A 25,818-nucleotide genomic window follows, 5' to 3' on the forward strand; every position below is an offset into this window, starting at 1 on the left:
AACTCCGGTGTCTTCGGTAGGAAAACGAAAATTTCCGGGGGGGGAGAACAACCCTCACAAAAATTCGGGTTATCTTCCGATAAAAAAGATACTGGTCACAAATTACCCCGCGAAAATCACCGCAGACGCTTTAAAGAAGGGGATTGGGTGTATTATCGCGCGCATCCCTTATCCAGCGCTGATAAAAAGTTTCACGCCGGCTTTGCCCCTAAATGGCTGGGGCCAGTGCAACTAGCCAAAAGGCTAGGTGAGGGAGTGTTTGTGACTAAAGGAAGGCGTCAGTTAAAGCTACATGTCACCGCCATAAAATATGACGCCTCAGGAGGTAATCCTAATAAATTTTCTATTTTACAGCATGTCCAGCAACCAAAGACAGAACGCGGAGCTCCGTTCCTTTCGGCCATCTCGCCGGCTTGCGGCCGAAACCGCAAACCTCATGCGGCAACAGGCTCGCAGGTTGATGCGGCAAGCGGCGGCACTGCTGGGGGAAGAATATGAGGAACTCCCAACCTGGACCCGAGAACGAGTCCGTACGGCGGGGATTGGGGAACTTCGGTCCCAATCCCTCTTATGGGCTGCGTTCGATCGGGGTTTAACGGAACGTCGCGCGGAGCAGGGCGAACCTAGCCGGCGGTCGAACCAGCGGCGACATCGACCCGGCCAAACCTCCGCTCGACTTAATCAGCCGGCACAGGGCAGGCTGGAAACAGATCGGCCAAACCATCGCCACAGCCAACGGGACGAACATGGCCGGTTTCGACCGAAAAACACCGCGGAAGCGTCAACCACCCAGGTGACCACCGCGACACCAAGTGGCGTCGGGAGTGAGTCCCATTCCGGCGAAGGTGTGGAACGCTTTATCGGCAGCGTTCAACCAGTTGTTTTCCTTGGGGACGACCAGGTGGAACCGCAGCACATAGATGTAGAGTTCCGGTTCTCGGAGAGAATGGAGACCAAAGATGCGGTTTTGGACGCCCCGATCATCGAGGTTCCCGACTTCCCGGAGTTGGAGGACGGGCAAACAGACCAGCTGTCCTAGGCGCTCATGGGCCGACCGGCCGGACTGGGGGGGGAGTATGTCGCGGTCGCATCGCGACTCCAGCTTTACCACTGGATGGCGATCGCGGCGCTTTCCCTTTACGTCCGGCAGGTCGCGCCATACGGAGTGGCCGACGGACGGCTAGAACCGGTCCAGGCCGCCGGCCACTACCAATCACAAGATACATATAAGAATTAATNATCTATCACAAGATACATATAAGAATTAATGTTTGATATATAGAATTTTGTCTAGTGTGTTGTAATACTGTTGTTTAAGTTCTTATATATAAAAAGTTAAATATATATTAATATAAAGTTAAATACGGTGTAATTAATTATTATAATTATTAAAATATCACCTAACAACACAACAGTTGATAACAACTTTTGAAACAGTACTTTAGGAGTTATGACAATTTTAATATAGGCTGGGGAGAGACCGGGGTAAAACTATATAAAGAGGAAAAATGGCGATTGTGTCATTTTTCATGAGAAAAAAATTACATTTATGAACTCTTATTATTGTAATGATAAAACAAAACTTAAAATTAGAAAAATTTCTATATAATAAATCTAAATAATCAAACCGATTTTTTTTTCAACACTGAGTTAAGTTGGCAAAAAATTGAGTGGTTTAAAATAAATAGATTGCCCTGTATATATATACATATATGTACTTTTTGGTTTCATCTAGGTAAATCGAGATTCATCTTTTTTCTCGTCCTATTCCCAACTATTTGGGGTCGGCCTAACCTTATCCTAAACTCCCACTCGATACGATCTTTTACATCATCTACGCTTATATCACCATCCTCATATTACATTTCTCTCACCTGTTGTTCCTGCGTACATCTAAGATGGAAAAATCCGACTAAGTTTTCTTCAGGACTCCTCATACTTTTTGACAAAATTTTACGCCGGTTGTCGATCTGACGCAACCTCATTAGTCGCCTCTTACGACTAATAGAGGGGCCATGGAAGTATTCTTATCCTCTATCCACAGGGAATAGATCAAGGTAAATCGAGTTTGAAAATATTAAAAAAAATCTTCCGCTAAAGTCAACAAATTTATCAAAATACTTTCAATATACTTTTTGTTAATTTAATCATTTCTTTTTGCAGGCCTTATTGTAATGTTTTTTTTCTACTACCCACTGTCCTTTTTTTATGTTGTGCATCAACATAAACATAAACATCAAACATAACGAAGTACTTTTCGGATAACAGAGCTATGCGGGGGGTTCGGTGGGGACACAGGCAACATTTTTTTTTGCTTTTTATGTTAGTAAAAACGTTTTTTAAAGCATAAAATTTCATAAAGACTTTAGTAGGTTAGTGGGGGTAAAAAAAAGTGCTACATTTGATGATGACTAGTGTTTTATTATTACAATAAATCCTAAAATTTTAAAAAAAGGAAACAGAAAAATATGTAATAAAAAAATAAGTTATCTCAAAATTGAAATCAGTACAAACAAAACTTAAAACATTATCGTAGGAACTTTTTCTTCGGTTTGCGAATCTTTTTGGTTATCATTTGCACTTATAAATATTCCCTTATACCACTCTTGTTCTTACGCCGTAACAGTTTCTCTAACTCTCCTTTTTTTCTTAAACCACTCATTAATTGCTGGACGAGGATTCCATTCGGCTAATGGAGGAAGATTAAAATAAATATATAGATATTCATTCTCGCTTTCAATACTTAGACTGCTTCTATTGCTGGTTTTCAACAAATTGTTCACACTAATCACTCTTTCAACATCAGCGGAATGAGGTTTTACTGCAACAATTCTGGCCATTATAACAGAAACATTGGGAAAAAAATTTGTCATCACTAAAGCCTGAAGAGTTTCTTTTAAGCTGATTTTTTTTAACTGCTCAATATTTTTATGAGTGAGAAGCTCCGAATATTCCATTGAAAGTTCAGCAAGATCTAAGTCGTTTCCTATCAATTTATGAACTGCTTTCATATCAACGGATGGCTCTAGCTCAGTGAATGGTTTCAAAATTTTAACAGTATCCGCATCAATATCGAATCTTTCCTGCAAAAAATTTACAAGAAAATCCACAATTTCATTGCAGATTGCGGAGTAGTCTCGATTCTGAGAAACAAACTTGTGATGTTCCTTTAAACGATGTTTTCGATTTCTTGTTAAGACTTCTCCTTTTAGTAAAACCTCATTTTCACTATGAATTTCTAACTGTTCTTTTAAGGTTGTCACCCATCCACCAAGCAACGCTTCCGTTTTGAATATTTTAAGCCTGGATATAACGTTTACTGTCTCTTTGTCCATGTCTAAAATTGTAATTGTATCAGACTGCAGTTTTTTTCTGATATCTGCTGAAAACCATCAATACGTCTGCAATAAATGCCAGGATTTGTAGATTGTTATAATTGATTAAAAAAGTCTGTATCCTCTTGCCTCTTTGTCAGGATAATCTTTTAAGAACAATACTAAAGCATTCCAAGAAACCAAAACTGAATTGATTAAATCAAACGAAAATTCGGACCACCGCACTTTAAATAAACCCAACCGGCCGCCTGTTGGAGATGCTTGGTTCTTAAGCTGGAAGAGTGTAGAAATGAGCTTAAACCAATTAACTCTGAAAAAATATATTTAAACTCTCCAACACAATTACTACTCGATTTGAAAGCCAAATCCGATCTGTGTGCTGCACACCATATGTTAATGAAAGGAAGATTTGAGTTAATCTTGTACTTTTGCCTAAAGAGCTCCCACAACCCTGCTCTACAACCAGTGTTCACTGCTGCTCCATCTGTTACCAAAGAGGTGGCAAATTCAAAAAGTTGTCTAGACATTCCTTCTTCTACAGTAGTATCGATGGCGTTCTCTATTGCACCAAGTATTCTCTCAGCACCTTGACAAGATGGTTCACTTAACCCAAGGAAATATTGAACTGATTCACCAGATTTTTTTATGACTTTTGTAAAAACATATATCTTGTCTATTTGCATACGGTCCACACTGCCATCACATCTCAAAGAAAGCGATAAAATGTTAGAGCTCAGTATTTCTTGCACACTATGATCACTTTTAATAATACACTGAATAAATTCTTTATGTGCGGTTGGGGTCAAATATTGAATTTTTTTTTGCGTCAGCATATGTATGTATCATTAATCCACCAATTTTATTTGCTAGGTCCTCGTTCATTTGTGGGAGCATCTTATCCATAGTGCATTCTTTTGCTTTTTCTGGTACTTTTAAAGTAGATAATCTAAAAGCTTTCACAAACTCTGAATGATATTTCTGAGAAATATGTTTTTCTATCGTATCGTTTCCATCTAGTACCATCTGTTACTATCGCAGGCAATCGAGTCATTGTTCCATGAAGCTTTACTACGTTTGGAAACATGTTGCAGCATTTACATTTTACGTAGTGCTTACCATCTCGGTGATAATGTTCAAATGCCTGAGCATCGGAGTTTTGTTTATTTGCTTCAGGTTTAGAAATTGGAATTTCTTGTGTGAGGGTTTCACTTGGGTTTTCATTTTCTGAAATTTTCTCGATTATTTCTTTTTCTTTAACTGGTTTCGATAATTGAGATTCCTCAAGAGATGCTGAGTTTTGTGTGGCTAAATTTAACTGGGTCGAACAACTTGGTTTATTTAGATTCAGCCAACTATACAAAGAAGTTGTTTTGCAAGATTTTTTTACATATTTTTGAAGAGATAAAGCCCGTTTCATTTTTACACTTTTTCACTTTTCACTATAAGATAAGTACTGTCTTTTCTTGTATTATTTTTCACTTTTTATTAAAATAAGTATATAATACAAAAATTCACGTGAATTTATTTACTGTAGTGCTAGCCCATAGACCTATATGTCCTAAGCAAAATCACGCAGTAGTCAACATGCGCATTCTATAGTGCAGTATTACTTTAACTACAATATAAAGAAAGGTCGATAACGAAATAGATAAAATAAACAGATAAAATTAGTGTTTGGTTTCTATACAACCGTGTCTTGCGATACTGTGCGTTTTATTTATTTTTAAATGGGTTTTAACGACGGCACGACGACATTACCGATATCGTACATTACTATACTATATCGACTACTACACAATGCCACAATGCGCATCGGGCACACGAAGTCGTCTTACGACGTATAGGTCTATAGAAAACTTATACGTTCGCAATGCGATCATACCGTTGCCAGTCTTTTTTCTAATATATAATAAAAATACATTACGATTTGTTAAAAATTAAAATATGTGCTTAAACTTTTAGGTTAAAAAACGTTTTTAATTTGATAACTTTCAATTTTTATTTATATAAATTTATGGCTTCAATATTTTATTATTAGAATTTACCTAGTTTCCTACAGGTGAAAAAAATCTATTACCCAATTTTGAATTTTGAACTACCCAAATTATGTTTTCAACTACCAATTCAGGTTCTACTACCCGTTAAAATAAGCCCTGTCTTTTTGTTAGAATAATAAATCATTGATCAAATTAACAAATGTTATTTTAAATTAAAAAAAAACCTAATATTTAACAAAAATATAGAACGTATATACATTAAAAATTTGTTGATTTTACTGAAGAATTTTTTTTTGTATATTTATACTTATTAAATTAGTCTTTAACAGTTTTTTAAGAAAGTATAATAAGAAATATACAGATATTATCAATTTATTGTTTAACTGATGAAAATGTCATCTTTATCCAAATAAAAAAATAGATTGTGCATTGTAAAGCTAGTTATATATACTAGAATTACAACCGAATTCAATTTAATATATTATTGGAAAACTTTTATGGAGTGAATATTAAATCCTCAATGGGGTTCAGAGGCTATTAAAAATAATTATTATTAAGGGAAATAAACTATAACAAAATACAAAATTCATCATTAACTTACATTAAATTAGTGATGTGTAATATCTTGGATTACTCCCCATAAGGTATGAAAAATTTGGTGATAAACGATAGCCAATCCTATATCCACGTCCTTCATTCTAAAAAAACAAAAATCATATCCATATATATTATAAAAAAAGATTAAATTACATCATACATTAATTAAATTACAATTCAATAGATTAAAATAAATTCATTGTTGCCTTAAACTGGTTAAATATTCAAAATTAATTTTAAAAAGTTTTTAGATTACCATTGATATGTTTAGTTTTTAATTATTTAATTAACTCTCCAAAAGAAATGTGTATAGCTATAGGCACAGAAATAGAAATGTGATATCGAGTTTCTATTTAATATCACCAAAAGTCAAAAACAAAAGAACTTGAAAGAAATTTGCTACTGAAATTTTTCTTTTTTCTTGAGTTGTTTTTTTAAACCAACATTTTTTTTTGTATTAGATAATTTTAATTTTTTACTCCAGAAATGTAATCAGATATAAATTATATACATAAATATAGTAAAAAAAATCGATAAAAATTAATTTTAATTATATTTATGTTAATTATAAATTTATTAATTAAATCAATACATTTATTGCACTGAATGTTTCGTTTTGTATAAAAAAATATTATGCATTTAAAATTTTTAAGCAGAATTATTTTATAAAAAAGTCTCACCGGTTCGTTTGCATATTTCCATCTATAACGCTGTTGGCTATTATCAATATTTGTTGTGCTGGGATTACCCAGTCTTGAAGAATCAGTTGTAATATAACGATTCACTACTTTATTTTTGGGGCGGTATGTATTTCCATCGACAGTTACAATTTTTTTATTTTTTAATTTGGTTGTATTATTTTTATTATTTTTTTTTTTGATTATTTTCTCTTGATTATTCAAAGGTCTTATTTTAGTAATCTTAGTAATTTTTTTAACCTTATTTACATTTTTTTTTTTATCATTGTGTTTATTTTTCGGTGATTTGACATTATTGTTAATTTTCTTTTTTTTATTAACATCAGTAACTTTTTTTTTTGTTACATTACTTTTCGATTTTTTAAGTTTAATCGTAGTATTAGATATTTTTGAAGGAGAAATTTTTTCATTTAAATTCTTTTTAGTATTAGTTGTAATTTTTGAAAAGGTTTCATTTTTAGGCTTTTTTTTTTTATGTTTTAGTATATTTATTTGATTATTTTCTTCAAAAGATTCACTTTCGTTGTCAGAATTATCATTATCACGGACTATATTTTTAACAGGTTTTATTTTAGTTGTATGGTTTTTCTTTTTAGTTGTTTTACGTCTAATATTATTATTAACTTCTTCAGAAACTTCAGAGTTACTTTTATATGATTCAGTGTTTAATTTGTTTGTTTTTTTACTCTTTTTAAATGGTTGTATATCATTAAAAATTGTCGGGTTTTTCTTTTTTTTTGTATCAGGTGGTAATTTTCTATTTTCATAACTATATTCATGGCTCGATTCACCAGAATTCACATCAATAGAATACGCTGCATTAGTCTTTCTACTATTATATCTACCATCATTGATATAATTTTTTCTGAGATTATCTTGTTGAAATAACTTAGCATTTATCGAAGAGTCTATTTGATTCATCATTTTATTAGCTAGTTCCTTAAACATATGATCGAAGTTAACTTCTGGATTAGGATTTTTAATAAGTTTATTGTTTTCATCATTTGTTATTAAATTGTGAAGGCTATTTTTTTCTGGTACATTATTCGGTGTATATACTTCATCTTTTTTATATTCCGTATGAGATGGTTTATCTAAAAACGTGTTTATGTTAAAGTAGTTATTATTGGTATCTTTATCACTAGATTTAAATGTAGGGATTTTTTTTTCATCATTTATTGGCTGATTTGGTCGTAATTCTTCGTTTGCAATATTTCCAGGATTACTATAAATAGTTTTTGCATTAAGACTATTTGTATTTTGCATAAACTCATTAGGATTTTTAATAGTATCTTGATTTATTTTATTCATATCATTTGTAGGTTTCATAGTATTATAGTTGTATTCGTTAGGGTTAATGTAAGTTGGTGGATGAAACAAATTTGGATTTTGAAGTATAACTTTCCAAAAGTCTTTTGGGTACAAATCATATTTATCGAGAATTGATAGATTCATCATTGGATTAGAATCAATTATACCAGGAGAACCCTGTTCATGATTAATATTTATAATTGGTGATTCATTATGTAAAGTTGTTTTATGGTTATTATCTGTGTATTTGATCGAATTTGGAGTTTTAAGTTTAGTTTTAACTTTTAGATTATTCAAATCGTCATCTTCATCTGAACTATTTGTTTTTTTAGTTTTCTTACTCTTATACTTATTTTTCAATAATTCTTCGCTAGCTAAATTAGATTTTAATTTATCATTTGTGTTAATATTTATATTTGTATTTCCATTATTTGATGCTGTATTTGTATTTGTTAATTTATTGTTCAATCTATTCTCCTTTTCCATTTTCGTTTGTTTTTTTCCATTACTACTTTCTTCTGAAACACTAAATGAGTTATTACTTTTTAAACTGTCCATTTTATTTTTATTTTTTGGTTTTTTCATTGAAATAATTGTTTTTGATTCTTCATTGCTACATGATGAATGATCTCCATCATTTTTACTGAGATTATTCTTTTTTGTTATAGGTTTATGCACTTTAGGTTTAATCAAATTATTATTCTTATTATTGTCATCAATTGAATCAAAATTGTCAGTATTTGATTCTAAATTACCTTCTTTTATGAATTTATTAGGTGAATCTATTGTTCCACTGTTGAAAGAATTAAATTGAACAAGAGGTTGGTCATATTTATTTGTTTTTAGAGTCCCTTCATTTTCTGAATTAAATAAATAAGGGAGAGTTGAATAACCAAATCCGGAAGACACCTTATCGAAATTATTATAAGGTTTTCCTGAATTACTTTGTTTTTTAAAAGTGTTTTTTGCTGTTTCAATTTTGTGTTTACTTTTTTTATTTAGTTTTTCATTAGAAATTTGATTTTCTTTGGAAATTTTTTCAGTTTTACCACCGTTATCAAATTGAAAAGAAGTATTAATTGTATTAATGTTAGATGATGTTTTATCAGGATTTGATATATTATTGACATTATTCAAAACAACGTTGTAAGGTTTATCTGTTGATTGTACTAAATTTGGATTTTCCATATTATTAGAATTACTATTGGATATTTGATTGATGTTCGATACAGGATATACATCCATGTTTTTATAATTTTTAAATGGTTTTTCATTTTTAAAATTACTTTCATTTGGTAAGTTTATATCACCATATTGAATTGTAGGTTTTTTTAAAGAATTGACAGGCAACTTGATTAAATTTTTGGCTAGATCTGATGGATTAACAAAATGTGACATTGGGCTGTTTGGAATTTGATTCAAATTTAAATTTTCATCAAAAGTTCCATTTTTATCTAATGGTTTCAGATTGTTCAAGTCATTATAAGATAAAATTTTCAGAGGATTATTTAGAGTATTTACGTTGTTGAGAATGATATTATAGGGTTTTTCAATAGATATTTGACTATTATTTTTGGGCAACGATACTTCTTTATCATAATCATTTGGAATTATTGACATTGTTTTATCATCATTTCTATAAATAGAATTACCATATTCATGTGTGGTAGGTTTTTTATTAACAGAGGTAGTAGTATTGAACTCATTGAACTTATCTGACAAAGAGTCCATTTTAGGACTAATTTCCATTTGATTAACATCAATAAGAGGTTTTATCAAATTCGTAATATGAACAGCGTCATTGTCCGATTTCGGTAAATTAATACAACTAACATTATTCGAATTACTTAAATTATCGGGTAGTTTAGATAAAACAGGATTTACAGAATTATTAATATCATTGAAGTTAATATTATTAAAATGCATACTTGTAGATTTTGAGGTTGGCTTCTTATAAAATGAGTTACCATGAGAGTTATCATTCAAGTTATTGTTTTTAAATGGAGTTTGATCAGTATTCGTTAAAGGCTTAAACAGACTATCTGAAGGAGTATCAGTTTCAGCATTTATTTTTGGTTTTTTATTATTGGAATTGCTAAATGGATTATCCCCAAGGGGTTGGTATTTATTTGGTAATATTTTATTATCCGTTAATGGTACTAAGTGGTTTTCAGTAGGATTTCCGTTTTCATTATTTGTATTTGGTCTTTTATTAAATCGATTGTTAAACAAATTTCCAAAAAAATCAGAATTTTTATTTGGCGATGCTTCGTCATCATTTCTATGTTGATCACTAGTTTGTAATGGTGTTATAATTTCTTCGTTTTTTTTTGTATTACTTATTGGGTTATTTTGCAAGTGTTTGTTCTGGTTTTCAGGATGTTCATAATGACTAGTTTGTGATGGTGTTCCAAATTCATCATTTTTATTAGAATTCTTTTTATTTGAATCACTATAGGCATTATCAAATATGGGAGAATTGTTTTTTATTGCGTGTTCATTATCTGTTGATGGTACCAAGTGGTTTTCGGTAGGATTTCCGTTTTCATTATTTGTATTTGGTCTTTTATTAAATCGATTGTTAAACAAATTTCCAAAAAAATCAGAATTTTTATTTGGCGATGCTTCGTCATCATTTCTATGTTGATCACTAGTTTGTGATGGTGTTCCAAATTCATCATTTTTATTAGAATTCTTTTTATTTGAATCACTATTGGCATTATCAAATATGGGAGAATTGTTTTTTATTGCGTGTTCATTATCTGTTGATGGTACCAAGTGGTTTTCGGTAGGATTTCCGTTTTCATTATTTGTATTTGGTCTTTTATTAAATCGATTGTTAAACAAATTTCCAAAAAAATCAGAATTTTTATTTGGCGATGCTTCGTCATCATTTCTATGTTGATCACTAGTTTGTGATGGTGTTCCAATTTTATCATTTTTATTAGAATTCTTTTTATTTGAATCACTATTGGCATTATCAAATAAGGGAGAATTGTTTTTTGTTGCGTGTTCATTATCTGTTGATGGTACCAAGTGGTTTTCGGTAGGATTTCCGTTTTCATTATTTGTATTTGGTCTTTTATTAAATCGATTGTTAAACAAATTTCCAAAAAAATCAGAATTTTTATTTGGCGATGCTTCGTCATCATTTCTATGTTGATCACTAGTTTGTGATGGTGTTCCAATTTTATCATTTTTATTAGAATTCTTTTTATTTGAATCACTATTGGTATTATCAAATAAGGGAGAATTGTTTTTTGTTGCGTGTTCAATATCTGTTGATGGTACCAAGTGGTTTTCGGTAGGATTTCCGTTTTCATTATTTGTATTTGGTCTTTTATTAAATCGATTGTTAAACAAATTTCCAAAAAAATCAGAATTTTTATTTGGCGATGCTTCGTCATCATTTCTATGTTGATCACTAGTTTGTGATGGTGTTCCAATTTTATCATTTTTATTAGAATTCTTTTTATTTGAATCACTATTGGCATTATCAAATAAGGGAGAATTGTTTTTTGTTGCGTGTTCATTATCTGTTGATGGTACCAATTGGTTTTCGGTAGGATTTTCGTTTTCATTATTTGTATTTGGTCTTTTATTAAATCGATTGTTAAACAAATTTCCAAAAAAATCTGAATTTCTTTTTGGCGATGCTTCGTCGTCATTTCTATGATGATCACTAGTTTGTGATGGTGTTCCAAATTCATCATTTTTAATAGGATTCTTTTTATTTGAATCACTATTGGCATTATCAAATAAGGGAGAATTGTTTTTTGTTGCGTGTTCATTATCTGTTGATGGTACCAATTGGTTTTCGGTAGGATTTTCGTTTTCATTATTTGTATTTGGTCTTTTATTAAATCGATTGTTAAACAAATTTCCAAAAAAATCTGAATTTTTATTTGGCGATGCTTCGTCGTCATTTCTATGATGATCACTAGTTTGTGATGGTGTTCCAAATTCATCATTTTTAATAGGATTCTTTTTATTTGAATCACTATTGGCATTATCAAATAAGGGAGAATTGTTTTTTGTTGCGTGTTCATTATCTGTTGATGGTACCAATTGGTTTTCGGTAGGATTTTCGTTTTCATTATTTGTATTTGGTCTTTTATTAAATCGATTGTTAAACAAATTTCCAAAAAAATCTGAATTTTTATTTGGCGATGCTTCGTCGTCATTTCTATGATGATCACTAGTTTGTGATGGTGTTCCAAATTCATCATTTTTAATAGGATTCTTTTTATTTGAATCACTATTGGCATTATCAAATGAGTGATTATTTGTTTTTGGCGATTGTACAGTATCAGATGATGGATTACCATGATTTTTTGAATAATTATCTATTTCATCATTTATTTTTGGTTTTTTATTATTGGAATTGCTAAATGGATTATCCCCAAGGGGTTGGTATTTATTTGGTAATATTTTATTATCCGTTGATGGTACCAATTGGTTTTCGGTAGGATTTTCGTTTTCATTATTTGTATTTGGTCTTTTATTAAATCGATTGTTAAACAAATTTCCAAAAAAATCTGAATTTCTTTTTGGCGATGCTTCGTCGTCATTTCTATGATGATCACTAGTTTGTGATGGTGTTCCAAATTGATCATTTTTAATAGGATTCTTTTTATTTGAATCACTATTGGCATTATCAAATAAGGGAGAATTGTTTTTTGTTGCGTGTTCATTATCTGTTGATGGTACCAATTGGTTTTCGGTAGGATTTTCGTTTTCATTATTTGTATTTGGTCTTTTATTAAATCGATTGTTAAACAAATTTCCAAAAAAATCTGAATTTCTTTTTGGCGATGCTTCCTCGTCATTTCTATGATGATCATTAGTTTGTGATGGTGTTCCAAATTCATCATTTTTAATAGGATTCTTTTTATTTGAATCACTATTGGCATTATCAAATAAAGGAGAATTGTTTTTTGTTGCGTGTTCATTATCTGTTGATGGTACCAATTGGTTTTCGGTAGGATTTTCGTTTTCATTATTTGTATTTGGTCTTTTATTAAATCGATTGTTAAACAAATTTCCAAAAAAATCTGAATTTCTTTTTGGCGATGCTTCGTCATCATTTCTATGATGATCACTAGTTTGTGATGGTGTTCCAAATTGATCATTTTTAATAGAATTCTTTTTATTTGAATCACTATAGGCATTATCAAATAAGGGAGAATTGTTTTTTGTTGCGTGTTCATTATCTGTTGATGGTACTAATTGGTTTTCGGTAGGATTTTCGTTTTCATTATTTGTATTTGGTCTTTTATTAAATCGATTGTTAAACAAATTTCCAAAAAAATCTGAATTTTTATTTGGCGATGCTTCGTCGTCATTTCTATGATGATCACTAGTTTGTGATGGTGTTCCAAATTCATCATTTTTAATAGGATTCTTTTTATTTGAATCACTATTGGCATTATCAAATGAGTTATTATTTGTTTTTGGTGATTTTGCAGTATCAGATGATAGATTACCATGATTTTTTGAATAATTATCTATTTCATCATTTATTTTTGGTTTTTTATTATTGGAATTGCTAAATGGATTATCCCCAAGGGGTTGGTATTTATTTGGTAATATTTTATTATCCGTTGATGGTACCAAGTGGTTTTCGGTAGGATTTTCGTTTTCATTATTTGTATTTGGTCTTTTATTAAATCGATTGTTAAACAAATTTCCAAAAAAATCTGAATTTCTTTTTGGCGATGCTTCGTCATCATTTCTATGATGATCACTAGTTTGTGATGGTGTTCCAAATTGATCATTTTTAATAGGATTCTTTTTATTTGAATCACTATTGGCATTATCAAATAAGGGAGAATTGTTTTTTGTTGCGTGTTCATTATCTGTTGATGGTACCAATTGGTTTTCGGTAGGATTTTCGTTTTCATTATTTGTATTTGGTCTTTTATTAAATCGATTGTTAAACAAATTTCCAAAAAAATCTGAATTTCTTTTTGGCGATGCTTCGTCATCATTTCTATGATGATCACTAGTTTGTGATGGTGTTCCAAATTGATCATTTTTAATAGGATTCTTTTTATTTGAATCATTATTGGTATTATCAAATAAGGGAGAATTGTTTTTTGTTGCGTGTTCATTATCTGTTGATGGTACCAATTGGTTTTCGGTAGGATTTCCGTTTTCATTATTTGTATTTGGTCTTTTATTAAATCGATTGTTAAACAAATTTCCAAAAAAATCAGAATTTTTATTTGGCGATGCTTCGTCATCATTTCTATGTTGATCACTAGTTTGTAATGGTGTTATAATTTCTTCATTTTTTTTTGTATTACTTATTGGGTTATTTTGCAAGTGTTTGTTCTGGTTTTCAGGTTGTTCATAATGACTTGATGGATTTAACTGGTTGTTTGAATGAATTCCAATTTCATGATTTGTGTTTGTGTTTTCTAATAATGTATTATTAAGTTTTTCCAAATCTTTTGACGGATATTCTTGTTTTTTTTTTGGAGAAGTTGGATCATATTTATTATTAGGACCTTCGTTATCTACGTGATTATTGAAAAAATTAGAGTTATATGTAGGTTCTTTATATGGATTATCAATATTGTTTATTGCTACATTTTTAGTTGGATTTTTATTAATTGAGTCATTATGTGGACCTTTTGTGTTCGAGTTTTTATTTTGTAACTTATTTGAGTCCCATTTATTCAATATGTTATTGCTTTTATTAGGAGGTTTCTCTAATATATTTGTGTTTAATGGTTTGTTAATTGGTATATGATTATTCTCTTTTGTATTATCTTCATCCTCATCAAATAAATTTCCAAACATACTCATTTCGTTTGTATCTTCTTGTTTGTTGTTATGTATTATTTTCTTTGGTTTGTCAGAATATTGACTTTTATCAATGGAAATTTTTTTAGGTTCCCAGTTAGTTTTTTCACTTTCAAAATTTTGTTTTAAGTTTGTTTTCTTATTATTTTTTTTCAATAATTTTGCGAAAATATTATGATCATCGTGAGACTCATTAATGGGCATACTCTTAGAGCTTGTTTTAGACGTATTAAATTGATTAAAGTTTTTTTTTTTTGATTTTGATTCTCTATTTTCTTGAGTGTCTTTTATTTCTTTAATTTTATGCTGTACATTAGATTTTTGAATGTTAATAAGATTTTTTCTATTTCCTTGATTTTTATCTATTATTTTTATATTTTCTGAGGAAGAAAATAATTGGTAGTTTTGATTTTTTTCTTTAGTATTTTTATTTGTGTTGTCTAAAATGATATCTGGCTTAAGTAATTCGTCATTATATAAATTGTTTTCTTTTTTATATTCAGTTTTTTTGTTTGGATATTTCTGACTATCAATTAATGGATTTATATCTTTTACTTTTTGTCTGTTAGAATTTTTAATTTCAATACCATCTAAAATAAATTAATTTTATTAACATTTTTCAATTTTTCTTATTTTAATTGAAATATTTATTTTATTAAAAATTGTTTGTGATTATTAGAATCCAGAACGAAATTTATGATTCAGATAAAGTAACAAGTATAAACTTTATTTATTATGTAAAAACATATAATAAAAGAAATTAATAATATTACTTATTGCTGGTATTTTATTAATTATTTTAATAAAAAACATAAATTATTAAGCTATACAAAAATTGTGTTACACGATTTATGTCAATTTAGCACTCATTTTAGCAAATTTTATTTGTTCTACTTATTTTTTTAATAATAATTTATGTAATCATTTAAGTTCTGGTTACTTACTTCCTATATTTTTTTTATTTATTCCATTATATTTTGCTACAGGGCTATAATCGTTGATACTTTTGATATTTTTGTATGGCGGGCCCTAGAAAATTACACAAATACAAAAATATAAATATCAAACATAAATCATAAATAATGCAGTTTAAATTTGAATATTATGACACACTTTTCAATCGACTCTCTCTCCATTAAAAAACTCTTCAAAACAAAATTAATTTTAATATTACAGTTAAAAAATAATTTTTATTTTTTATTAATAAAAAAAATTTTTAAAAAGTTCTTTCAGAAAATTAATGAACCTAATTTGTTAAAATGTTAAACTCCAAGAATGATTTTATAAAAAAGTCTTTCCTTTCATTTATACAACACCGTGAAACTATTTAATTAACTATGGTCAACAATTGTAGACTAAAATTGTCACAAAGCAGTTATAACACCTATACTAAAACCAAACAAAGACAAATTTAATACTTTAAGGCTGGTGCCACACGAGCGTACAAAATGCGTTGGTACGCACGTACTTTTTGACGCGCGTCGTAGAATTACATTATCGCTTACAGGAGTGGTCACACGAGCAACGTGCGCTAAAAATAACGCGCGTTCGCACGGACGTCAATTTCTTATCGACGTATTTTTTCTGGAACGCACGTCAAGAATTATCAACGCGCGTTTAGAATTATACACATTTAAATATACGTCGACACACGTTCTCACAAAGTACGGACGTATTGAAGTAATTACTACCACCTGAAATTCCTTACATTACGTTTGTACTGAAATTTTCGTAGTATTTCGTAATTAAATTATTTTTTTTTTAAAATGTCAAGTATCGACAACGAATTGTTAATTAGTGAGGTCCAAAAATATGAAGTCTTGTGGAATACAGCTGATGAAGACTATAAAGATAAACTTAAAAAGAATGGGGCATGGATAAAAGTAGCGTCGTCTTTAATTAATTCATTCATAGATGAAAACGAAGCACAACAAAAAATAATTTGTAAGAGTTTTTTTATTATATATAATGTAATGATAATGTACATTTTAAGTAAACAAATATTTTCTATCAACATTTGAACGATGCATAATTAAATTAAAAATTAAATGTTTATTTTTGTTTCTTATAAATTACATGCAAGGTAAAAATGTTTTAAATATTTTTATTATTTATAAGATTTTATTTACTAATATTTAATTAATATGATAAGTTTTTATACTAATTAAAATAATTAGATTTTTTCAAACTGCCATGGCAATTTTCCTTCGTCACTCATAAAATAATGAGATAGAGCATCACGAATCAAATTTGTATTTCGATTTATTCCTGAATTATCTAAAACATCAAATTCTTCAAAGCCATTTATAGTTAGTGTATCATCCAAACTAAATCCGTCCCGATCGCGAACGAAATTGTGTAATACACAACAACTTTTTACGATATCGACAGCAAAATCTACTTTTACATCAATAGGCCTGTGGAATATACGCCATTTATTTGAAAGTATACCGAATGTACACTCCACATATCGTCTAGCACGTGTCAAGCGATAATTAAAAATTTTTTTTCGATTTGGCAAATGAGTACCGGAGTATGGCCGAAGCAAATGCGTGTTTAAACCAAAAGCTTCATCACCAACAAAAGCATAAGGTATAGGAATATTTATTCCTGGTACTTGTGACGATGTAGGAATATTTAAATTATTTCTCTCCAAATTCTTCCAAAGCACCGAATTTCTAAAAATAGTGGAATCAGAATCTTTCCCATATGACCCGACGTCGACATAAATGAATTTATAATTTGCATCAGCGACAGCCATAAGCCCAATTGAAAAAAAGTGTTTATAGTTCATAAACAAAGAGCCACTTCTCTCCGGTTTTACAACACGGATGTGTTTACCGTCCACAGCGCCCAAGCAGTTGGGAAAATTTGATCTGATTTTAAATTCCTCTGAAATTTTGAGCCACATATTTTCATCTGGTATAGGAATGCATACCTCTTTTAAATTTTTCCAAATACTTAGGCAAACTGTTCTTACAACTTGACTTGCAGTGGATCTACCTATCCGAAAATTGTAATGCAGTTCTTGAAAACTGCAGCCGGAAGCTAGGTATCTGTTAAAATTAAAAAACTATAAAACTAAATATTACAAACATAACTTTTATATAGACTGGTAAAATTTACACTTTTTTGTACATTAAAGCTTTGCTGAGAATCGTTTAATTAAAGTAATAATTTATCATTTCTATAAAATTATTCATTTAAAATAAAAACAAATATTTGAAATTCTAAATAAATTTTTTCCAGTATTAGACATAATGAGTAGATGGCGTACAATTCGTGACAACTATGTGCGAAGTTTAAAAAAACAAGCCAATAACTCAAGATCTGGTTCAGCTGCCAAAAAAACAAAGTTGTACGTTTATGGGGAACAATTGTCTTTCCTGGGAAAAAACAGAGAGTTAAGAAATACTGATTCAAATTTCGAAGACCAACTTCTATCTGAACCAACATCGCCTAATATCAATGAAAGAGAGCTTAATTCATCAGTTAATATTGAGAATGGAAGTTATCATGAAATGGCCGGGAGTTCTTCCTCTTCTCTAAATGAAAAATCAACAACGAAGCGAAAAAAGCCTAATGTGGAGCAAGCTCTAGTTGACTTTATGGAGTCACATAATAATAAAGTGACAAAAAACCCCATGGAACGAGATGAAGACATGGCATTCTTTTATTCACTACTTCCAACAGTTAAATCGTTAACTGCAGACCAGAAATTTAGTTTTAGAATGCAAACAATGCAACTCCTTAATAACATTACAAATAAAACTCATATTAATCGATCATTCAACAGTCATTCAAACATTCAATCACTATTGAACACTACACCTGCCACCTCATTTCGACCACTTTCTCATACTCCTGGTTATGACTTTGTTCGGCCACCGTCTTCAACATCATCAGCTGCGTCATACTACTCAGAATTTTCTCATGATGAAATTTCAAACGACAATTTCAATATGCAAGAAAATTATAACCAAAAAAACTTTTAAAAATAAACTTAAAATTTATACATTTCATTTAAAAATAAAAAAAATTTGTAATAATTTAATGTGATAACTACAATGTATAATAACTATTATCTTCGTAATAAAAATATTTCTGAAAGTTTACTAACAGATATTTTAATAATACGTAAATTATAATATAAATTTAGTAAATAAAATCTATTCTCCACCTATAAAGTAAGTGTTATTACCTCAACGTTATGACAAGCATTTCTTCAGGTCTTATGGCTAACCTCATGTTAGTGTTCTGACGTTGTATGTCACATTCAATATACGATAATAATTCGTCAAATGAACTTATGCTCATGCGGAAATAATTAAAAAATTTTACAGGATCTTGCCGTAGTTCCTTGTAAAGTTGCACGTAATGTCCTGAAGTATGCCTTGCGCTGTTGATTGNAATGTCCTGAAGTATGTCTTTCGCTGTTGATTGGATGAACCCAATGTTTTCTATTTTTTGGTTTTGTTTTAAGGTATAAATACACTAAAGAACCAAAAGTAAAAACATCATGTGTATCCATCGTTAGAAGTAAAAATTATTCTAATAACACTACTTTTTACCACAAGTATTATACGGTGAATGTACTATTTTAGTATCAATTCCAATTAGATTTATTTTTAACGGACGTCATACCAACGCTCGTGTGCCCACTCTAGTACGCGCGTTAAAAAGTACGTCCGTCATAACGTGCGCATTTTGTACGCTCGTGTGGCTCCAGCCTAAACTATCGACTAATATCTGTGATTAGCAAATTAAGTAAAACGATAGAGAAATTAGTAGGCAACAAACTTAATTGGAATCTCCTTGAAACTTCTAAAACGATCTAAAATTACAAAAACCTAATAATTTCCGGAAAATGTATAGTATGATACCCTGATTTCTATACACATCGACGTATCCTTTTAATATCTTGGACATCGAGAAGACATACGATTGAAGAGATTAAAAAAACTATTAAAATGGAAGATAAATGGAAACAAGTAATTTTTTGTTAAAAAATTCTTATCTATGTAGTATAATAATTATACTATACAGATAAGAAGATATATATAAGTATAGCTTAAATCATTCGTCTTTGGAATGTTCCCTTATAGGGAATATATTTTTTTTTTTTATAAATAATTTAAACCGGTCCCTTATAACTCAGTAACATCTTAGTAAAGGCTTCTATTACAAGTAACCAATAATATTGAACTTTAGGAATTTTACTAAAAATCGCTGTTTTACTTTTTCCAGGATATAAAAAGTTTATTTCTTCCTAAAAACAAGATTTCTTGGTCAATATTCACTTATATGAAATTTGTTTCAGTAAAAGCAATTTTTTTATCATATTACCCTAAATGGTAAACATTGTTTTTAGATGATTTAAAATATTTTACCATTGACAAGACAGTTCTAGAGCTAGTAGTCCGTATAGAATTAACTACTAAACATATATAGTACATATAGATATATATAAGAACGATAGAAACCTACGTGTTGGAAAATCCTTAGCATGATTTTCATAGTCAGTTGATTTAGAATATTAAAAGGTGTATTGCAATAATGGTTAATATATATTAACGAGGTTAAATATATCCGTGTCAGCCAAGGCTGTACGCTAAGAAACGCTGGACTACCATAGCCTTATTGACTAATTTTGAATATAAATAAATATGTTCTTATAATTTTATTTTGAAAAGTTCAGAGTGAGTTTTTAGAATATCGATATCTACTATAGAAAATTTCTTAAAAATATTATTAAAAACCCAGATAATGTTTAATTCTAAGAAATTGGTGGATAATTACAAAAGCAACATTAAATTCTATTTCCTTAGTTATATCCAGATTATTAATTCTTAGATTCAAAAATATAATAATAATTATAAATTATTTAATTGTTATATTGAATTGTTTCCAAATTATTATTGATATTGATTTTTAATATATTAAAAGTAATAATTTTTAACCTTCTCTATTTCGTTCTTTAAAAAGTGAAAGTTTATAATAAAAATAAAAAAATGAATTTATTACCATAACTTTTAGCTCAACTTACAAATTTGAAATTGACATCATTAAATAGAAAAATTGGCAGTCAGCAAATTTTATAATTACTATTTACAGTAAATTTATCAGAAAAGATCAATTTTTTTATTTTCATTTTTATTGTAATAGATCACATAAATATAATTCATAATAATCATTTATAATTAATTTTTGGTGTTTAAAAGATTCTACATTATAAAGATTATAAATATTTTACAATTGATAAATGATAAGAGACTTAGGTTCCTTTGGAGAGAATTTTATAAATGCGTATATTGTGAACGACGAATATTGTTGGAGTAATGAAAGCGTGAATTGACGATTAATATACACATGAATCTTACTTGCCGAAATAAATACGACATCCAACAAACAATTGTAATCGCTGAACTAAGAAGTTAATACAAAATCAATTCAAATAACTGCGAAAGGAAATAAAGGTAAGTGTGAATATTTATTTGCATGCTTTACTCCTTAAAACTTTACATAATAAACAAGAATATAAAGAGATAAGGTAGGGATATTGACATTCAACTGTTCAATTCTTAATGAATAGCTGGATTGTTCTACAAAAATCTAACCCTAAGAGCACTTAATAATAATCACCTCCCTCAACAACTATTCTATTATTTTTTCTTATATCTAATAGAAAAATACAATTAAAGCTCCAAAATAACTTTCTCGTGAACGCCTAACAAAAAATAGTCTACCTCAATGTTCTATCCTAAGTGTATTACTTTTTTAAGTAGCTAAAAATATATATTGCATAATGTGCAAAGCAGTTCAGTATCCGTTGTGAATAAGAAGAACTAAATAAACACTAAAATATGTCAATTTGAAAAGGTCAGTTTTGCGTAGACAACCCAGTGCACTAAGCTCTATTTCCTACACAACCTTTGAATTTTATAAGACTTAGGGATTTAAATCTAATTTACTCAATAGTTAAGGACTTTTTAAAGACATAATTGATATAGAAATCTTCAATACAACCTCACAACTCCTTGATTGAAATTACCTACATATTACATTGGGAATTCAAACAACTATGCAACTTTGAAATAACAAAACTCAGTAAAAACATCATCTGTAATCAATAATTTCCTTATTCAACGAAATCATCAACAGAAGTTACCCTAACCATAGTCATATCAATACGAATGCTACTAAATAAAAAATGGAGTAGGAAAAATACTGAAATTGTCATTTATTATATTAATTACTTTACTGATAAACCTCTTTTTTTCAATTGATTAACACATATTTGAATAGTCAATTTCCTATACAAAATAAACACATAAGTAAATAATTAGTTTATACATTTGAATACACATGTTTTGTGGGTTATTAAAATAATTTAGGAGTTACATACACGTATAAGTGTTTTATGGTTTTATTTTTTATTACATCATATTGCAATCATAAGTATGTTTTAATTTATTTAGATTATGTATTCTATAAAAATTGTATATAAGAAAAATGTTTTTAGTCACTGGGTCACACGACTTTAATTACAAAACAATTAAGGATTTATTGAACTTCAATATTTAAAAATAGATTTATTGTTACGAATTATATTCTAATAACAAGACATAAAGTCAATAATTTCATCTTCTTCAATACTTTTAGTGATATCAAAGAAAGACAAACTTATTAGATTTAATTTATGTTTAAAAAACTGAAAAGGCTTGGTAATTAAATAATATTTTAATTTTTCATTCCATATTAAAGTGTCAAGAGTTTTAAATTTTCACGCATAAAAAATTAACAAAAATACCTAATTTGTTGATTTTTTTTATGATTTTTATATGCGAGTTCAATTTTTAAGTAATACCAGCGGTGTCCACTTATTTGCGGTAAATATGTTTTTACGTATTATTTACTATATATTGTAAGTAATGAAAGGATTATTAAATGACTAATATTTGATGAAATAAAATAAGAACATATTTAGAATATTTAGATCATAAGTGTTCAATTGTGTACTACACAATGTTCAACGTTTGATTTAAATGTTTATCCAAAAATAATTTTTTTATAGAATTTAACTACTAATCAGAATTTATTAATTCTTATTATTGTTGCTATTTTAAAGGGTGCGCTAAATTTAGCCTTTGTTAAATTCATTAATTACATTACCTTTCTATCGCTTCTGCTTAAAAGAAACTTATTTTTAAAATTAATTTAATCAATCGTCTAATATTTCACACAGATTAGTAATACAGAGTGATCAAATTTATATAAGACTCTAATTTTCTCAGAAACGATTGAAAATTGTTATTTAGTCATCATAAATATAAGTCTCCTTTTTTACATTTTGTCACATAAACTAATTACTTTTTTGACTATATATTATATTATATATATTATCCATCATCATCTTATCTTTAATAATTTATGTCTATTAATAATCACATACTCATTTATTTAAAATATATTAGTTTTTACATTTAAATTATATTTTGTTAAAAAAGAATCTAATTAATAAAGATACATTATCTGTTTTTAAAATGTATTGTAACAAAAATTCGTAGTTATAATATAAGTTATAACGTTTATTTACATTCATATTTCTGAGGATATTAATAGAATATATTGTTTTAATTCCTTAACTATGAAACACTAGGGGTGGTATACAGTGTATACTAGAGCTAAGCACATTTTTGGTCAATTCGTAATCCTTAAGCTAGATTTGTTTGATTCTGTTTAATCTGGATTACAGATTGCTAATTAAATCTATCAAAACTAATTGCATTATATGAAATATATTTAATATCAATGAATTAATTGCAGATGTTGAGTAATATTTATTTTTTATTACAAAATCATTATTTTACGAATTAACGGATTCAAACAATATTCGGATTTACGGAATCATCCGTAATCCGGATTATTTGGATTGGTGGTATTTTTTGAATCCGTTGTTAATCGTGTAAGCCCAACCGGATATGTTATAAATAAGGATGAATCTGTATTATTTGCTCAGCCCTGGTTATATACACAGTGTTCGTTAGATAATAGATATATTAAATTAAGCGAAAATACCAATGTCAACGCTAAGATTTGTGGGATCTTAAACAAATTATAAACGCAGGGCATTAAACCATAAAAAAAAGGACGATCTGGGAATGCACATGTTATATGCACTTCTGTAATAGTTTCTATGTGTAGATTCTGGGGCGACTAACATCAGAAGCAAGGAGACAGTTGTCTCGTATAAAAGCTTAAAAGATTAAACATATAATCAAAGCATTAAATTTAACCAGTAAATATTTAAAAGTAACATTAACTATTCAATAAGAATTTATTTTGAAAAATTAAAAGTTTAAGCAAGATTTATCTTTTTTTATAGATTTATATTCAAACTATAAAAATTACTTAATTATTTACAGTTACTAATATGAAACATAATGTTATAGCACATACGCTAAAAACGCACTCTATATTTGATAAAGCTCTAGGCTTTGAAATTCAAACACCACGATTCATAATACACCCTAATTATACTTTAAGTGTGTTTAACAATTAATACAAATTCTGAAAAAAAAAAAACTTTTTTATTTACATTTCCATTAACTTACTAAATTTTCAATGCCATTTTCTTCCTCAAATGATGCTGTATGAACCTATTGATAAATAATCAATTAAAATTATTATATAACTCATTGCATGAATTTAATTCAGTTAGTATTTAAACTTACTAAAACTTGTAATTTTATCACTGTTATAACAAAGATCGCGTAAAACTGCATTGTCTAAGCTATGACAATTCAACTAAGAGATTAATTGATGTTGTAATCATCAATTCGCCCTAAAAATAAGCTTATGCCTTAACTTCTATTTGTACAACTGCTTTCAATTGCTAATCATTATTTGTCAGTTAGTGTATTCCATAAAATTATTACACTTCGATTTGATGATTATTAAATTTCTATTGAAACAAAAAAGAAATATGTTCAACTTTGAATCGATTATTAGTGCGTATTTAAATTTTTTTTAGCGTTCAAGGTTAATTTTATACAATTAAAATATCCATTAAAGTTTGTTACGTATAATAGAAAAGTGATCATCTGGCGAAAAAATAAACATTATTACTTAAATTGCGCTCATTATTTTTATGATGTCATAACCCATTGTAATAAGACAAAACAAAACATTAAACAATTACTATAAATATTTAATCAATTCACCAAAATGTTTTTTTTTTCTAAAATCAGCATCCCGTAAATATTAAATTATATTTAGAACTACTATTTCCCTAATCTTGTAGAGTTACAATCAAGTAAATAATGGCCCTTTGTTAAAAATAATAAATTTTTATTTTGTTTTTATGACCTATTATTCGTTAATTAATGTTAAAAAAAATGTTGACATAAACTTGGAACACTATTAAATGAGCTGTTAAGAATTTAACATCTTTTAAAGTTTTTAACTAATTTGTATTTTGATGCCAAATTAAAATGATTTTTTTGAAAGTTTACCAAAATAAATATTGTATAAATATTTATAATTAACTTTCAGAAACTTATAATTTTTTATTTTATGTTGAAAACCAGAAATTTCAAATAAATTAAGTAAATAATACTATGTTAAAAATTATGTTAATACAGTAAGACTTATTTTATTTATATATTTTTTTTGTTATAAATGCTATTATCTACATCTTAGTACTGTTAGATAACTCAATTTTGGGCCTTTGCTATAGTTAGACAAACATACATATTTAACTAACTTATAAAATAAAAAATTAAATAATTAAGAAAAAGACTGGTCAATAACAACTTTTGGACCAGTATTTAAGAAGTTATTAATAACTTGCAAGAACTGGAATTGAGAAGTGGGTGCTGCTATTTTTATCATTATACATTTTTTGGCCTCAATATTCTTCCCCCTTAGTATAAAAATGTTAATTACTTTTGAGATACTGGACCAAAAGTTGTTATTGACCAGTCATTTTCTTAATTACATCATTTTCTATTTTATAAGTTAGTTAAATATGTAAGTTTCTACTAAAAGAAATAAAGTTGACACCACCCC

At 28.6% G+C, this 25,818-nt stretch overlaps 4 protein-coding genes across 5 annotated transcripts in view; 1 reads left to right on the forward strand and 3 right to left on the reverse strand.

The window, feature by feature from the left end:
* LOC126903633 (putative uncharacterized protein DDB_G0282133) overlaps positions 1-24,693 on the reverse strand; it is a 27,901-nt gene extending 3,208 nt beyond the window's left edge. Inside the window, exons 1-5 of the mRNA XM_050681953.1 lie at positions 24,483-24,693; positions 24,363-24,407; positions 15,693-15,777; positions 6,610-15,338; positions 5,934-6,030 (exon numbers count right to left, since the gene is read on the reverse strand). Of these exons, the coding sequence (XP_050537910.1) occupies positions 5,935-6,030; positions 6,610-15,338; positions 15,693-15,777; positions 24,363-24,407; positions 24,483-24,533 (9,006 nt within the window). The 5' untranslated portion in view covers positions 24,534-24,693 and the 3' untranslated portion in view covers position 5,934. The remainder of the gene's footprint in view (positions 1-5,933; positions 6,031-6,609; positions 15,339-15,692; positions 15,778-24,362; positions 24,408-24,482) is intronic.
* Positions 1,308-3,352, reverse strand: LOC126903652 (uncharacterized). Its single transcript, XM_050682003.1, has one exon. It carries the CDS (start codon positions 3,333-3,335, stop codon positions 2,613-2,615), a length of 723 nt encoding a protein of 240 aa, XP_050537960.1. The 5' UTR covers positions 3,336-3,352; the 3' UTR covers positions 1,308-2,612.
* Positions 16,156-18,928, forward strand: LOC126903649 (uncharacterized). The gene is made up of 2 exons (XM_050681997.1): positions 16,156-16,692; positions 17,998-18,928. The coding sequence occupies exons 1-2, from the start codon at positions 16,515-16,517 to the stop codon at positions 18,741-18,743; spliced, it is 924 nt and encodes a 307-aa protein (XP_050537954.1). The 5' UTR covers positions 16,156-16,514; the 3' UTR covers positions 18,744-18,928.
* Positions 16,711-19,481, reverse strand: LOC126903645 (uncharacterized). Of its 2 annotated transcripts, none has more exons than XM_050681990.1 (3): positions 19,162-19,481; positions 18,950-19,127; positions 16,711-17,804 (listed from the first exon to the last, which is right to left on the reverse strand). In XM_050681990.1, the coding sequence occupies exons 1-3, from the start codon at positions 19,277-19,279 to the stop codon at positions 16,922-16,924; spliced, it is 1,179 nt and encodes a 392-aa protein (XP_050537947.1). In that variant the 5' UTR covers positions 19,280-19,481; the 3' UTR covers positions 16,711-16,921. The 2 variants fall into 2 exon arrangements, with proteins under 2 accessions (XP_050537947.1, XP_050537946.1); XM_050681989.1 differs by having other exon boundaries at positions 16,712-17,804; positions 18,950-19,164; positions 19,199-19,479.
* Positions 24,694-25,818: the final 1,125 nt, after the last annotated feature.

The sequence above is a fragment of the Daktulosphaira vitifoliae genome, unplaced genomic scaffold (assembly GCF_025091365.1).
Source record: "Daktulosphaira vitifoliae isolate Bord-2020 unplaced genomic scaffold, ASM2509136v1 Scaffold_4, whole genome shotgun sequence".
Classification (NCBI taxonomy): Eukaryota; Metazoa; Arthropoda; class Insecta; order Hemiptera; family Phylloxeridae; genus Daktulosphaira; species Daktulosphaira vitifoliae.

Coding starts and splice junctions, on each gene's coding strand:
- LOC126903652 (XM_050682003.1), bottom strand. CDS start 3,335: ATGGACAAAGAGACAGTAAACGTTATATCCAGGCTTAAAATATTCAAA.
- LOC126903645 (XM_050681990.1), bottom strand. CDS start 19,279: ATGGATACACATGATGTTTTTACTTTTGGTTCTTTAGTGTATTTATAC. Junction 17,805..18,949: donor ATGCTTGTCATAACGTTGAG/GTAATAACACTT, acceptor TAATTTTAACAG/ATACCTAGCTTCCGGCTGCA.
- LOC126903649 (XM_050681997.1), top strand. CDS start 16,515: ATGTCAAGTATCGACAACGAATTGTTAATTAGTGAGGTCCAAAAATAT. Junction 16,693..17,997: donor AGCACAACAAAAAATAATTT/GTAAGAGTTTTT, acceptor AATTTTTTCCAG/TATTAGACATAATGAGTAGA.